At 35.5% G+C, this 17,770-nt stretch overlaps 1 protein-coding gene across 1 annotated transcript in view; it reads right to left on the bottom strand.

Moving 5' to 3' along the window:
* Window positions 1-17,770, bottom strand: part of MAN1A2 (mannosidase alpha class 1A member 2) — a 179,183-nt gene that overhangs the window by 65,584 nt on the left and 95,829 nt on the right. The window contains exons 7-8 of the mRNA XM_043575954.1: window positions 6,497-6,620; window positions 2,090-2,176 (exon numbers count right to left, since the gene is read on the bottom strand). Of these exons, the coding sequence (XP_043431889.1) occupies window positions 2,090-2,176; window positions 6,497-6,620 (211 nt within the window). The remainder of the gene's footprint in view (window positions 1-2,089; window positions 2,177-6,496; window positions 6,621-17,770) is intronic.

Below are 17,770 nucleotides of genomic sequence, written 5' to 3'. Positions count from 1 at the left end.
CCACTTTTAGGATTAAAAATGCACATCTGTTTATTGTCCATTTGTGTTCTGTTTTTTCATGAACCGATTTTTCTCAGTGTATCTTTCTATTAAGGATGATTATCTTTTTTCTTATTATCTTATAAGAGTTCTTGATATACAGAAGATATGAACACTCTGTTTTCCAAATACAATCAAATGTATTTCCTTAGCTTGTTATATGCCTTTCCTAGGAAATGTAAGAGGTTAACATTTGGATAGTAAAAACTGATACCTTTTCTTTAAGGAGAAGGTTTTCCCGATTACAAAAAAAAAAAAAAAAAATCTAGTATTTTTATGTTGTTATTTTTTACAGTTCAAGTTAAGCTTTACATTATAGAACATACACTGGCATATGATGTAAAGAAGGAACTGAACATAATTTTTTACTGATATTAGAGTTATTCCCAAATCTTAATAAAACTCTAAGAGGGAAATGTACTTTAGAATTTTAATAAAATTCACCCAAGTTACTAAGCAGACATCCAAACCAGTCATCCTTATCTGGAATAAGAAAAGCACATTTTTATATTTTAGCAATGCTGTCTTTGGGGTTTTGTTTTTTCCAAAAAAGTATCATTTCCACTCAGTAGAGGCACAGATCTTGTATTTTCTTCAAAATAAAGACAAAAATGAGCTACATGTAAAGAATTCCAGAAGAGGAAAAAGAAAAGTACAGAAGAGGAACCAAAGACTGAGATTTATTCCCAGATCCACGAAAGACACAACTCTACTGACCACTGTGCTTTCCTTTCACAAAATAAAAGACAATTTCCTTGAGAGGAGCCCCCAAGATTCCATGACAAATGTTTTCCTACTCTTGGTAGCAAACACCAGCATAATTTCTCACTGATGGATTAAACATTATTTTCCATACATAAAATTAAGAGATTGTTATTTTCACCTCATTTTCTACTGTTTCATTATGATTTCATTAGTCTCAAAAATAACCCAACTATGTCATACTAGGGGCAAAGTAACACGTTCTACTCTTTGTTTTCGTTCTCTATCTTTCAAGAGAGAATACCATTGGTAAACCCATATTTTATTTCAATTCTGCAAGTTCCACATTTCCAAATAAACATTTATTGTTTAAAAAATTTTTTTAAACCTTTATTTTTGAGAGAGAGACAGAGTGAGAGCAGGGGAGGAACAGAGAGAGAGGGAGACACAGAACCCAAAGCAGGCTCCAGGCTCTAAGCTGTCAGCACAGAGCCCGATGTGGGGCTCGAACCCACGAACCATGAGATCATGACCTGAGCCGAAGTCGGATGCTTAACCGACTGAGCCACCCAGGCGCCGCAACATTTGTTATTTTAAAAAAATCTATTCCTTCGAAGATCAATTCTAAAGCTTTAAAATATCACCCTCTCATCAAACAAAATACCTTCTCCTCACCGAGGAAGTCACTTCTGCCAGTCTCACATCACAACTGGTACATGTCTGTACCGTGACACTTACCACATTATATTCCAGCTCCAACGACTTTGAAGTGTGTCTGCTTCCCCTGCTGGCCTGGGAGCTCCCTAAACTCAGACCAAGTTCTACATAGTTATCCCTCATCTCTAGTTTCATCCAAGCATTTGGCACAGAATCTGAATAATAAGACCTGGTATCTTCTGTTAAAATGACTGGACAAATCTTGTCCAAGAGCAACTGCGCCCCCCCTTTCTAATCATTTAAGACCCTTGTTTGTTCTTCATATTCCTTTAATAAATACCTATCCAAAGCAATGCTCTTATTTACATGAAGCTAGGGTTTATAAATAGGGGGAACCTTTTTTTTTTTTTTTTTTTGCAAAGGCGGCACTATTTTTAACAAAGTACTTACACATCAATGGAGTAAAATACTGCTTGTGACACAGGTTATTAGTGTTTCCATTTACACGTAGAAAAACTGAAGCGACCAAAGATTAGAAATTTGCCAAAGGTAATGGCACTAGCAGATCACAGGGTTAGAAGCTGAGGGGTTCCAACCATATGTGTGATGGACTTTTCACTACATCAAGCTAGTCTCCAGACAAATAACCTTTTGACATAGCATCGGCTGTACTAGAAATACTTACACTGACCCAGCGACCTGTTCTTGGGTTCAAATAATTTGGATAAAGACCATTTGGACGATCCATTTTCTGAAGTAGTTTCCGAATATGCATGACCTTAACAAAAATAAAGAATACAATTAATAAAGTAAATGTCAACTAGGCTTTGTGGTTTTTCCTCACTCAGAACCTACACCATCTCCCGTGTGTGTGTGTGTGTGTGTGTGTGTGTGTGTGTGTGTGTGTCTGTGTCTGTGTCTGTGTGTCTGTGTGTGGTGGTGGTGGTGGTGGTGGTGGTAGTGGTCAGGAAAGGCTTCTACTTTATAAATGACTCGTTATTTTTACCAGATGATATACCACCATTATTTAAAATTCAAGAAACAATTGAAAATATGAAGAGCACAGAAAAAAACTAATTTAAATGCCAACATTTTACTATCCAGAAATAACCATCAGAAACATCAGTAATACACATCATTCCAGACACATTTAATATGTACATATCTAAATATAAAAACAGAAATAATTTCAAAGAAATGGAATCATAAAAGGACATTTATAATAAGAAGTATGAAACTAACCTGAATAGGTGAAAAAGTGAACTAAATTACTGAACTCTAAATATCGATCCCATAATAGAAATCCTGAAAATTCCTAAAATCCCCCAAATTTTGATTCCTGAAAGATCTCCCTAAAGCTACGGAGGAAAGAAATCACAAAAATATATTAAGAAGCTAGAAACTTTCTCAGGGACTTTATCTGCATTCATCTATACACTGGATGGATTTTGAGAGTGCACAAATGTATTCTACTCCTTGTATTCTTATTTGAGAATGTTCCTTTTACCTCTGAAGGATAACCTGCTCAGTATGCATGACTTGGGGAAACATCTTCACAGAACCTTATATATACTTCATTATTTTCTGGCTTGAGCACAGCACAAATCCTGTTAGGACAATGTCTTGGTCATCTTTCATTTGGCTGGACTTTGTCATTAGGCGGTTTTAGGAACTGGCCCAAGGATGGTGTGTTGTCTGTGTTCTTTCAAGGCTGAGACCAACTCTATGTACAATCCCAATCTGAATAATTCCGTGAACCACGATTAGGCAGTTTGAAATGATGCCATTAGGGATAATAAAATATTACCTTCTTTTGTCTTCTGAAAATTAGGCGTACGTTGAATCCTCTCTGCCTCTTTCAGCTGCCTTTCCTTTCTGAATCTTTTTATCCATCTCTTTTTTACTGTCGATACCTTTACTAGCTTATCTCAATTTTGTCTTCTAAGTCCATCATTGTCTTTGAACACCTCCTTTGTACTGCTTCCAATTTGGCTTTCATTTTTGGTGGTAACTGTTTTTTTGCAATTTGTTACCAATAGCACATCTTAACTGTCTCTGAGCACTCTATTTCTGTTGATACACTCGTTTCACAGAGAGGAGGGCTTCATTATCTTCCCTCTCATGGCAATGTTCGGTCAGGATTTAATTGCTATTTCCTGAGAAGTATTTTTTGGGCATCTCTTATATATCCTGTTCCTTCCCTCTTTTTTTCTGATAATATACCTCTGTATAAATTCTATCCTTGTTCTTTCCTGATGAATTACTCATTGTTATTTTCCTTGAACCAGCTATTTACACAAGGATGACATAAAAGGCCAGGAAGAGACCGGACGCCTTTGCTTTTCCCCAGATAACCGAGACTAGCAATGCGGTAGCACTGCTCATAAAAGAAAATGTGTCATGCATTCTCTTCCCTCACCAAAGTTTCCTGAGAATTCTGTTATCCTAGCTTCTCAACACGCCTGTAGAAGGGTCCAAAGAAGCACCCACCATCAGTCCGTGACCCTGTTCTCAATGCTGCTAATGAGGACTTCGGTTCTGCACCTCTAGACATACCATTTATTTCAGGGAACTATGCTCTTCTGGTTTTTTATTCTTGAAATCTGCAGCCACAAATATCCTCTCTTGTTTCCCAAACCTCTCTGCCCTTGATTACGGCAACCTTTTCTCTTATTTTGTGGTGTGAAATATCAAGTATCTCTCAATTCTGTTAAAAAGGGAATTTGCAGTTCTCTCTCTCCTTCCTGTCACTTTTAGGTGATTCCTATCTGTCAGATCCTCTACTTCAGAAATACCATATGCTAGATTACCTTCATTTTATACATTTATCAGCTTTTAATCTCTTCATGCTTTTTCTTGGTTTCCACTATGATGGTCTCCTGCTTTTCCACGTTAGTAAATCGTTTTTCAATTATATAAAGTCACTGCTTTGTTGTTTTTCGTTTATTTATTAATAGAAATATAACGTTTTAAGATCTCAATTTGTTTCTTCAGTTCTGCAATCTTTTTGTATCATTATTTCTTTTGAGTTATAATTTTACTGAGTTCACTTGCTATTATAGTATAAATTACAGTGACTTCATGAAATTTGAAAGTGGGTTCTTTATCAGTCTCTTACATGCTATTTACCACCACGGTTTTGTTACTACCCTGTTGCAGTATGTTTATATACTTGCCACGTTTTCCCTCTGCGTCTTGCTCACGTTTAACAGGGTCGGCTCTGACGTGAACTTTGGTTTGATATGTTACAGCTGCAGTGTCTCTGAATTCATCCCTACTGTGTCGGGTGGGTGAGAGGGGAGTATTCCTCCCCTCCTGGACACAATCTGAGATCTGGAGTCCCAGTGTTCAGGGAAGATGGAGGCAAGACCCCTCGGGAGCTGTGGACAAGTGAACACCCCACACCCTCCGCACTGGTGTCCTCTGTGAGACGGACTGATGGGGAGTGCCAGGAATCTGATGACGTGCTTCCTTTGCCCAGTAAGGGTTGAGAACAAGGTGGGAAACAGACTTAAGTACCATGCCACAAGCTTTCTGCTTCTTGGCTGTCACATACTTATGACATGAGACTGCAGCCTCTCCTCCTTTCATTGCTATGGATAAATGTTTGCCGGTCTTTAAGATTTTTGTTAATTTCATCAGGAAAAGAAAAATTTTGTGTCTTCCTTCACTGCTGTCTTTACCTGCAAATTCTTCTCAACCGATGAAACAGCTCACACATAGAAAGGAATATACACAGATTCCACTCACATCCCAATTTAAGAAATGCAACACTACAAACACCTTTGCTGCACTGTTTATACATTTACAGAGCACGGACTCTGTCCTGGATGTACTCACAGCTCTGAGTTTTATGTTCATCACTTCTGAATTCCCATACAAAACATATTATTCAGCTCTGCTTGTTTTTAACTTTTTAAAAAAGGTTGTATCATATTCTTTTAATTGATAAATATAATTCAATTCTTCCTACTGCTGTACTGAATTTTATTATATAAATTGCTAATGCAAATGATTATTCTATGTATAGTATGGTATAAATGTACATATCAAAGAGTGGAATTGCTGGGTCACAGGGTATATGTATTTTCAACTTCACTAGATTTGTCTTTTAAATTTAAGCCTTTAATGCTCCTCAAATGGTTATAATCTGCAATGCTGCCCCTGTTACAATGTTTCCACATATATATGGATCTATTTAAGGAACATTTATTCTGTTCATCAGTCTATTTGTCTTTATGCACCAACACTTCCCTGTGAGTGTCGATATGGGTAATGCAAACCCACTCCACATTTCTCCTCTATATAAATTCTAGAAGAATCTTGTCAAGTTTCATTTTTTTAAAAGAAGCCACTGGAGTTCTAAGTGGCACTGAATTAACACTACAGATCAATCTGGAAAAGACTAAAGTTTTTATGATACTGTTTAGCTGTACATGAACAGAACATCCTTCTCCATTTACTTAGGTCCTCCTCAATGTCATTCAAGTGTTTTGAACTTTATTTATCTTTTGTTAAGCTTATTTGTAAGGAAGTTACACTCTTGCTCCCATCACGTAAAGTTCCTACCACATATGTTTGTTAACACTGATACTTTCTTGCCTGTTGTAGTTGGTGCAGAGAAATGCTGGTGATTTTTCATACGTATATTGATCTTCTATTCAAAACTATAAATATGCTCTTATTTCTAATAGTTTAAATACAGATTATTTTAAGATTTCAGGTGGATAATCATGTAATCTGTGAATGATTATTTTTTTTCCTTCTTCCTTTTCAATTCAATTCAATTCTTTAACTTTCTGTTCACTTTGTTTTTCTTGTTCTGGGGCTAGGGACACTGCAACATGATGCTGAATAGAGATGGCAACAGAATTTTCACAAAACTACTAGTGGTTACACTTCTCAAATAACAGTAAATATTGTAAAGAGAATGGACATTCCTTTAGATAGTTTAAAAAGAAAAAAAAAAGGGGGGGGGGGCCCAGAGTACTGACATACACCTTCCTGGAAAGGCAAACATTTTCCAAGCAATGATCGTTCGGTAAATCTTAAAGAACTCTTTTATGATAAACAAAGAGAAGGCGGTGAGAAAACTGACCTTCTTGTAGTAGACGGGGTCCCCTGTCAGGTAGCTGAGGTGGACAAACTCCATGTGCAGTGTACCAAATTCGGCAAGAATGCTGCTACCTGCAGATGCCCAGCCCCAGTTCCGCCCTACTCCACTGAGGGAAGGCAAAGGTCAAAGGAGACAGAATTGGAAAAAGACCAGAACATTTTTGTAATGAGTACATAAACTTTAATTCTTTTAGAGATTATTATATCGAACACAATAGTTTGTTTATATCTAACAGATTATTATTTATAACTTTTTTTGAATAGGTACTATATCCACATGTTTTAAAAATCAAAACAATACAGGAAAGTATACAGTAAGTAAATAGATTTCATCCCTGAAATCTCACGTCTCTTCACCCTATCAGGCCCCACAGATAATCACTTGCATTAGTTTCTTATGTATTACTATGCATATATAAGCAATCCAAATATCTATTATTTCCTCCTCTATTACACAAAATATAGCAAAGTATACATACTGCTCGGCATCTTGCATTTTAAGATACACTGCAGGGGTCTTTCCATAATTGGCTCATCAACAACTTTCTCATTTTTTTTTTAAACAACTGTACAAAATTCTATGGTATTAATGATTTTCAATTTGAATGCCCCACCCCAGAGGCATATGAAAATGTGTGAGAGCATTCTGAGTTGTATCGAACCTTGAAGGTGCAATTTACGTTTATTGTGTTAGGGCCAAAGATGTAACGTGCCTGAGAATGGTTAAGTCAGTGTCATACAATAAAGAACTGTCCTGCCCCAAATTCTGATATACATGTGTAAAACACCACTATATTACACAAACATAATTTAATCAATCCTCTGTTGGTGGTCCTTCAGCATTTTTCTAATATTTTGCTATTAGTAAAGACTTTGACAGTGAATAATCTTATGTACATCTTTTTTTGTGCTTATATATTCCTAGGGTATCTTCCTGCCTTTTTTCAGCCTGCCTTATAATTTACTGGAAGCTAGACTATATAAATGAAAAAGCACAGACACTTTGAACATTATATTCTTTCTAAAGGTTAAGTTCCTTCTGAAACACAGGTTGAGTGCAGGCAGACTTAAGGGGAGTCTATTTCCATTTTACCTCTATTTCTAGGGAGTGCCCTCTGGGACTGCAGCTGGAAGTCTGGGGTGTTAACAAGCGCCCTTTACCTTGGCAGCCTTAAACACTAATATCTTTCTCCCCAGTACCATGTGGCTGTTACATTTTTTTCTTTGCCCTTTAGCCTCTAACCATGATTTCCTTCTAAGTTTCCTTGAGTCTTGCCCCCATGCACATAAAGTTACAGAATCAGCCAACAATTTGAGGGAAATGTATAAATTGCTGGGCTTAGAAATTTCTCTGCAATTCCTTCCTGTCTTGAGATTTTGCCTCTCATGCCTCAGCCACTCTGGCAACTCTACCTGAGCATAGTCTCCTCTGCCCCAAATGACCACCCCTTGAGGCTTGGCCTCTCTGCCTGCACAATGATTTAAAACATGTCCTCAGGAAAAAAGCCAACATTTATATGGATGTGACCTTCTCCTAGAAGTCCTCCCTCAGTTAGTTGCTCCAATGCCATTAAACTGCCTTGCTTAGCTGTTATGATTGGTTTTGTTATGGGAGGATTAGTTTGATACGGTTGGAACAGGAAGTCTAGGTTAATTATTCAAGTAGCAGAGCTCATGGATTATTTCTATGAGAACTCTAAACCATTCTCCAGGGTCTTTTCTACTTTCAGGAGGAAGTAAAAATACAAATCTTTCTCTTATTTTATACCCACTTGTATGCCGCCAATTCAATATACATTATTATTTATCTGTCTTGAGAAAACATTAAAATAGATAAAGTTCTTTAATTATTTGGTGCTATTTTCATATTGGCTTTGAAAATACGCTAGGAAAATACCACAAATTTTTTTTTTGTAGCTAGAAGTGAGAATCAAAGAAGAAATACGAATACAGTAAACTACACAGAACAGTCATTCATTTCCAAATATTAAGTGCCTAGTATGCTCTGGGAGATACAGTATTGAACCTGACATATAACATTCCTGCTCCTACATTAAATAAGACCATTTTAAATAGTGATAATTTCATACAGAAATTAGAATACTGAGTACTAGTGATAGAAGGTAAGTTAAAAGGTTCTTTATATATAGTGTTCAGAGAAACTGTTTCTGAAATGACACAATTGGCACTGAAACCTATATTAGGAGAAAGAGCCAGTGACGAACAGATCTGGAAGAAGAGAAATCCCAGTAGAGGAAACAACAAATGCAATGACCCCGAGGAAAAGGAAGGTGGCTGGTGTGGCTACAGCTCAGGAAGGGGAAGTGAATGATACAGGATGAGGTTCGACAGCTAGATATAGTCCAGACTACACAAGAATTCTGGTAAGGCCATGCTAAATTAAAAAAAAAAAAAATTCTGAGTGTAATGGAAGGTCATGAAGGATTTTAAGAAATATATCATATGTAAGGAATAAAGCGTACCATTAAGAAAGACTACCTAGGTATCAGTGCGGTGAATGGATTACAATGTGGTCAAGTATAAACACAAAGTCCCTAGGAAGTCTAACAGCTTCCTCTTACCTAAAAACTTTGTCCAAAGGTCCCAACATTGAATGCACTGAGAAGAAGTGCATTGAAACACTTTTCAAAACACTAAATTCTAAACAAGATGTTCACATACTTGACACCCAACCTCACAGGAACGATCTAAAATGTTAAATTTGATATCTACCTATATTCCAACAACTTGGAAAAATAAAAAAGTTAAAAAAAAAACCCTAAGAAGAAGGTATAACACTGGTGAGGTGATGAGCTGCCAAAAACAACCAGATCATCATTTCATCAAAATGCTGTAATTTTCAACTAATCAAAAATAAAAGGGGTAGATATTAAAATGTACATATATGTATCAGAGAAACTGAACAAAAAATATGTAATGACTACCAAAAAACAAAAACAAACAACCAAGCAAAAAACCATGATCTCTCTGGACTGACCACCAGCAACTGGAGTTTAAAAATGTTTGATAAGCTTCTGCTGATTTACAAGGCAAATCAACCTGTGTCCTACATCGTGTTAAATGTTTTTCATAATAAGTGATCTATATTTTGTTTTTGTTTTGTTCAAAGTCCATTGAAAATCTTTAATCAATGAATTCAAGGAATGAAATAAAGTTTTTAGCGTATTGCAATGATTAAAAACAAATAAGTCACACAGAGAAAGACAGATACCATATGTTTTCACTCTTATGTGAATCCTGAGAAACTTAACAGAAGACCATGGGGGAGGGGAAGGAAAAAAAAAAAGTTAGAGAGGGAGGAAGTCAAACCATAGAGACTCTTAAAAAAATGAGAATAAACTGAGAGTTGATGGGGGGGGGGTAGGAGGGAGGGGGAAGTGGGTGATGGGCACTGAGGAGGGCACCTGTTGGGATGAGCACTGGGTGTTGTAGGGAAACCAATTTAATAATAAATTTCATATTAAAAAAAAAAATAAAGCACGTGAACAGGTTGACACTGAAATTTACCTCAGCAAAGAAGGAACTAAAAAATTAAATGACGTAAATTCAACCAATGTATAATGTTTAAATGGGTATATCTTGATTTATAGGAAGACTCTTGATGGAGCTCCTATTTTAAATTAAATATATTTATATATACTTCAGTGGAAAAAAATTGAGAAGACTTATGATTTTGCATCAGCTAAATTGGAAGAAATACTAAAGCCAATTAAAAATAGAAGTTTTACACCAAAAAACCCCCAAATAATCCAATTAAAAAATGGACAGTGGACTTGAATGGACAATTTTCCAAAGAAAACAGAACAAGAGTTAACAGATACATGAAAAGATGCTCAACATCACTCATCATCACACCTGTCAAAATGGCTAAAATCAACGACACAAGAAAGAAAAGGTATTGGCGAGGATGTGAAGAAACAGGAACCGTCTGACACCACTGATGGGAATGCAAGCTGACGCAGCCACTGTGGAAACACTATGGAGGTTCCTCAAAAGTTAAAAATAGAATTTCCATATGATCTAGTAATTCCACTACTGGGTATTTACCCAAAGAATATGAAAATGCTAATTCAAAAAGATATATGCACCCACACGTTTACTGCAGCATTATTTACAAAAGCCAAGATAGAGAAGCAACCCAATTTTTCCACTGGATTAAAAAGATATGGTATATATATATAGATATAGATACAACGAAATATTACTCAACTATAAAAAATTAAATCTTGCCATTTGCAACAACATGGTTGCATCTAGAGAGCATAATGCTAAGTGAAGTAAGTCAGAGAAAGACAAATACCATATGAGTTCACTCGTATATGAAATTTAAGTAACAAAACAAATGAACAAAGGAAAAGATACAAAAAACAAAAACTCTTAAATACAGAGCACAAACTAGTGGTTGCCAGAGGAGAGGTGGGTGGGCAGACTGGCTGATGAACACTGAGAAATGTTTAGAACTGCTGAATCACTATAACATATACCTGAAACTAATATAACAAGGTATGTTCATTATGCTTGAATTAAAAAAAAAAAGTTTTATGTAGAAAATACTCTGAGTGAAAAGAATCACATCTGTGAAAATAGTCAGGCTAAAATATTTACACATTTTAAATTGCAAAAAAATGGAGAAGTGAGAATATTCTACTTTTGAGCAGAACTTCCTCTGAGCAACTGTAGAGAGAATACCTTCTCAAATAAAAGCATACAAAAGAGTCAACTGAAGGTGCCAATAATTTCAAATTTAGATAAATATACAAGGATATAGGTCTGTGTGTGTTTAGAAATGGTTTCATTTTGAGAAATCATTTTTGAACAGAACTATATGAAAGGTCACCCAATAAAATAAAACTAATTTGTCAGTCTTTAAATGTGAGAAATTAAGTAAATAATTTAATTGCTCCTCCATTCACTCTTGAGTGTAATTGTACCCTTAATTGTACACTTATAAATAAAACGCTTACTGGTTACCCTCATTATATGAATGGCATAACATGTTTTTTAAATTTAGTGTAACGTAAATATTTTCCCCATGACACCATTTAAGCGGGTGCACATTACTTTCTTATGTACTACCAAAATCTGCTACCCAATCACGTTCCTCTTGGACATTCAATATGTACTTATGTCTCTGTTTTCATGAAATATGCTATGATAAATACCATTTCATATATGTCTCAGTCCGTGCCTCCAATCACTTCCTTATAGGAAACTGCCAGAGGTGGAATTGCTGGGTCAAAAGGAATAGGTTTTAAGGGATTCTGATAGATATTGACAGATGCTTCTTCAAGGATGCTAGGTACAAGGAAAGCTGTGATGTAAGAATGACCTTCCCACATCCTTATCCACAAGAGGTGACATTAAAAAAAATAAAGCCTTCCCTATTTGGCAAAAAATAAATGCAATGGTTTCCTTTATTTTTATTTTAATGTGAAATCTTATTTTTGTTACATTTCACTCAATGGGGGAGAAGGGAAAGGTCACAGAGTCAATGATTTAAAATTCAAAAGATATGAAACAGACTTTTAACTACAGAGAACAGATGGTTCCCAGAGGGGAAGGGATGTGGGGATGGGCTGAAGAGGTGATGGGGATTAAGGAGTGCACTTGTCCTGATGAGTATCAGGTGATGGTATGGAAGTGCTGACTCACCATGATGCACACCTGAAAGTAATGTTACACTGCATGTTAACTAACTGGAATTTAAATAAAAACTTAAAGAAAAAAAAGATATGGAACATAGCACAAAGTAAAAAGTCTCCCTCTAAGTCCTGTACTTCGTCCATTACTTCCCAGCTCCAAAGCTAACCTTTGTTCTTTCTCATCTAGTCTTTCAGAAAATTTCATACCTACACAAGCATAATTTGAATTACTACATTAGGATTTAACTTCACTTCGTATATTGATTGGTCATTTATTTCTGTTTTTAATTTTCTATGTTTTCCAAACGTTTTGTGTCTAATATTTTTTCAAATTTAAGAATGTCTTCAATTACAGATCAGTGATATTTTTTGTGGCTTTTTTTTTTCATAGCCCCTCAGTCAACTCTGGTCTATTTATTTTTCTTTTCAAAGAAACACACTGAGGTATGACTTAATACAGAAATGCATCAATTTAGACACAGAGTTTCAAGAGTTTTGGCAAATGAATACACTGGGGTAAGAATCAAGCCAATCTCTCCAATCCTGTCCTCATACACCTTTGCAGTCAAATCACACTTTCCCTCCACCCAGTCTCAAACAAACCATTCATCTACTTTCTCACATTATTCATTAGTTCTGTATGTTCCAGAATTTTATGTGAACATAATCACACAGCATACATTCTTGGGCATTTGACTCTTTCATGCACCACATCTCTGAGATTTATCTATATTGCCATCTCCAGTAGTTCAATTCTCTTTATTACAAGGTGGTGCTCCATTGTTTTAATACCACAACTATTTAGTTATGCACCTGTTAGATAAACCCTGGCGTTGTTTACAGTTTGGGGCTATTAGGAATAAGGTGGTTATGAACCACCTCTGTACAAACATATGCTTTCGTTTCTCTTGGTCATGTATTTATCTTAGGAGTACACTTTCTGGGTCATATAATAATTCTGTTTTAACTGTATAAAACTGTTTTGCAAACTGGCTATATCATTTTATATTCCAGCAACACAGACTTAATATTTTGCTTTTTTGATGTCTATTTTTTACGATCAGGTCTTTAGTCCTCTTTCCTGCCTTCATCTGGACTGAGTGTTCTTTAGTAATTCCATTTCTTCACTGGCTTATTTTTTGTGTGTATGACTGCTTTACAGATTACCATAGGTACCAATAACCGATCACAGTATACTTGCAAATCTCACAGCCCTTCCCACATAATGTAACAACACGACAATACCCTCGTGTCATCCTCTGTGCTAGTGTCATCACACACTTCTCTTCCACGTATATTACAGACCTCCAGTGTGACGTTATTATGCTTGCTTTAAATAGCCAATTATCTTTTAAAGAAAACTGTTAAGACAACAAAAAGCAGGCTTTTTATATTTTTTATTTATGTATTTACTCTTTTAGCTGTTCTTCCATTGCTTTATGTAGCTCTGCCTTTCCACCTAATGTCATTAAAAGTTCCTTTAACATTTCTGGTAACAGAGTCCTGTTGGCAAAAAATTCTTTAAGCTTTTGTCTGTCTTCAAATGTCTTGATTTCACCTTCAGGTTTTTTTTAAATATAATTTCTTGTCAAACTGGTTTCCATACAACACCCAGTGCTCATCCCAACAAGTACCCTCCTCAATGACCATCACCCACTTTGCCTTCTCCCCCACCCCCCACCAACCCTGTTTATTCTCAGTATTTAAGAGTGTCTTATGGTTTTGAAAACTATTGTCAGTGATCACAGAATTCTAGACTGACTGTTCTCTTTCAGCACTTTCAAGATGCATTCCATTGTCTTCTGGCTTGTACTGCCTCAGACAAGAAGCAAGCAGTACTTCTAACCTTGTTCCTTGTGCGTAATGTCATTTTTCCTCTGGTGTTAAAAAAAAAAAAAAAAAAGATTTTTTTTTTCATTGATTTTCACCCATTCATTAAGGCTTCTTTACTTTACCTTATTTGGGTTTCATCAAGTTTCTGGGACCGATGGGTTTATAGTAGTTCATCGAATGTGGAAAATTTGGGGCCATTTCTTCTTTGAATAGTTTTTCTGCCCTCTTCCTGCTCCCTCCCCACCCCCAACTACTCCATTATGTGTATGCTAAACATCTGGATATTGTCCTGCAGGTCACCAGCTACACTGGCTACGTTCCTTTCATTTTTCTTTCTGTGCTTCCGTTTGGGTGGTTTCTACCTCCATGTCTTCAAGTTCATGGATTTTGTCTGACGTGGTGTCAAATTTGCTGCTGAGCCGGTCAAGCGAATTGTTTATTTCATATTATTTCTCAGCACTACAAATTCCATTCAGTCCTTTATAAAATCTCTCTTCTCATCTGGTTCATATTTCCCTTTAAATCCCTGAGCATACTTATAATAACTATTTTAAAGTCCTTTACTGCAATCTGCATCACCTGTTATTTGTGCATGTTTCTACTGACAATTGTTTTCCTCCTGATTATAGGTTACATTCTCCTGAATGTATGAATTTTATTACCTTCCTTTAAAGCATTTTCAATTTTCTCTTGACAGTTAAATAACTTGTGGACAGCTTAGCTCTTTCAAGGATTATTTCCAGGCTCTGCTAAGACAAATCTATATTGTCTTTACTCTGTGGCTAGTTTAGTTCTTTACTAAGGCATGAGCTTTCTGCACAGTTTCCAACCTCATATCCTTAGTGTTCAAAAGACGTTTTAATTTTTTAACTGACCAATGTATTCAACTCTTTATTATTCCAATGGGTTTTCAATTGATCATCTTCTTTTTCTTGTAGGAAAGCAATCATATGATCTGCTATTAACTATAAATTTTGTCTCCAATCCATATCTTCATATTATTCCTTTTTCCTATTTGGTTACCCTTGTTAAAACCTCCAGAAAAATGTGAAATACTTTCTTATTCTTGATTTTAATGTGATGTCTCTAACATTTCATTAAATTTTGTATTTAATCAAAGCTGTACAACTTCCAGGCTTTTTATTATGTTAGAAATCTTTTGGGGCACTTGGGTGGCTCAGTCGGTTAAGCGTCCGACTTCCGCTCAGGTCATGATCTCGCGTTTCCTGAGTTCAAGCCTCGCATAGGGCTCTGTGCTGACAGCTCAGAGCCTGGAGCCTGCTTCAGATTCTGTGTCTCCCCCTCTCTCTGCCCCTTCCCTGCTTGTGCTCTCTCTCTTGTCTCTCAAAAAATGAACAAATGTTAAAAAAAAATTAAAAAAAAAAAAAGAAATCTTTAGGTGCCCAGAAGACATAAAGTCATTTTCTATGTTTTCCTCTAGAATTTATGTCCCCCAAAGTACCAATAAATATTTAAAAGGTTAAGCATTTTTAAGTGACCTTAAATGTTCAGAATCTATGTAAAAGAAGCCTATACCTCTACTGACTGACATAGAACAAGATTTAAATAAATGAAAAGACATAGCTTATTATACAGGAAAGGAATATTTAATGTAAAGATGTCCCCTAAAATAATTTCTAAATTTAGTGCAAACCCAAATATCAAAGATCAAAAAAATTAAACTGGACACAATAATTCTAAATTTCATAGAAAGAAAATAAACATGTCAGCAAAGCTGATACTGAAAAACAGGACACTAAAGGGACCAGTACAACCCGACAGTAAAGCAATTATAACACAGTAATTAAATTGATGCAGAACTAAAATAAATACACTAATTAATGTAACAGAATAAGATCTAGAAGACAGATTCACATATATTTGGAAATACTTTTTATATTTTATTATATTTTATCATAAAATTATTACTTCAGTGTCAGAGCAAAAACCTAAACATCTCAAAAAAAAAAAAGCTCAGTTTTTATCTTCCTTTCTATACCACAACACATTCCAAATGGATCAAAGTTATAAGAGAAAAATTAAACCATTATTATACTAGAAAACATGTAAATCTTTGAAGAAAAGCCTCCCATAAATAGTAGCAAAAAGTATTTGCAACATATATGACAAACTACTGATTTAGCTAATATACAAAAATATCTTGAAGATTGATTTAAATCTTAAATCTAGTGTATACTTTAAAATATCCACTAGAAAACAGAAAAAGATATAAGAAAGCTGTGCACTGAATAAAATGTACCCAACCTCACTCAAAAATCAGTGAAGTGAAAATTAAGATTTCATTTTGTCTCTATCTGATAAAAATAAACCCTATTTGAAAATGTTAGATAAGATGCACTCTCACACACTTATTGTGGAAATGTCTACTGGTATATTCTCTTTGTGTCTTTCAATACAAAAATGCACGTAACTCTGATCCAGCCTTTCTACCAAAGACATCCTACCACATATACATGTACACACATGTACACATACATATGATTCCCAACATATGCAGGACATTTCTTCTAGTGTTTTTTTTTTTTTAATTTTTTTTTTTCAACGTTTACTTTTGGGACAGAGAGACACAGAATCGGAAACAGGCTCCAGGCTCTGAGCCATCAGCCCAGAGCCTGATGCGGGGCTCGAACTCACGGACCGCGAGATCGTGACCTGGCTGAAGTCGGACGCTTAACTGACTCCGCCACCCAGGCGCCCCTCTTCTAGTGTTTTTTAATAGCAAAATTCTGGAAATAATTTAACTGTTCATTAATATCAGATTCATTTTAAATGAATCATAGTATTTTCATAATCATTACTATTATAAAGTTCTTAAAGATTTAGTAGGGGCGCCTGGGTGGCTCAGCCAGTTAAGGGTTCGACTCTTGATTTCGGCATTAGGATCATGAGATTGAGCCCCATGTTGGGTTCTGTGCTGACAGTGCAGAGCCTGCTTGGGATTCTCTCTCTCCCTCTCTCTCTGCCCCCACCCAGTGTGCACATGCACGTCATTGAACACTCACGTCACGAGTATTATCTTTTTTTTTCAAAAGTTCACTTCCAGAACACCATTTCAAATGGCTGTGTCACATTTCAGTATATGGACATGCCACTATTCTGTATTTAATGTACATTCTATTTTCATTAATATAAACATCACTGCTATAAGCATCCTTACAATTAAACCTTTGTAAATACTTTCACCTATTTGTATTAAGATAAATTTCTAGAAGTGAAATTACAAGGTCAAAGGGCAAGCATATTTCAAAGTTTCTAAAACCTACTGCTAATCTATCTTCCAAGTTACTACAATTTCCAATTCTAACAACTATATGTGGTTCATCATTTCTTCACTTTGTCAGTCCTAAACAATACAATTTTCTTTTTGTCAATTTTCTAGGTAAGAAAATACAGTCTTATTTCCAATCTAAATGTTTTTGATCACTAAAGTGACTGAAGATTTTTTACATTTATCTTTAACCAGATTTATATATTAAGAATGACAGTCATATGCTATTAATACCACTAGTGCTATTAACATTTTTCTAGTTGGTTATTCCCCTTAAATTTTATGATGATGTCTTATAAGTGCTTTAAGTTCAACATGATTGAAAATTTCAAGCGAAGCAAGCATATGTTTAAAATAAGTTGAGTACATGACTCAACAATTCTACACATTACTCAGTACTCACATTATAAGTGTACTTTTTTTTGCAGTTTATTTATTTGAGAGAGACAGAGACAGTGCAAGTTGGGCAGGG

This window comes from Prionailurus bengalensis, chromosome C1, assembly GCF_016509475.1.
Source record: "Prionailurus bengalensis isolate Pbe53 chromosome C1, Fcat_Pben_1.1_paternal_pri, whole genome shotgun sequence".
NCBI classification, from domain to species: domain Eukaryota; kingdom Metazoa; phylum Chordata; class Mammalia; order Carnivora; family Felidae; genus Prionailurus; species Prionailurus bengalensis.
This window is presented reverse-complemented; position numbering and strand designations above follow the sequence as displayed.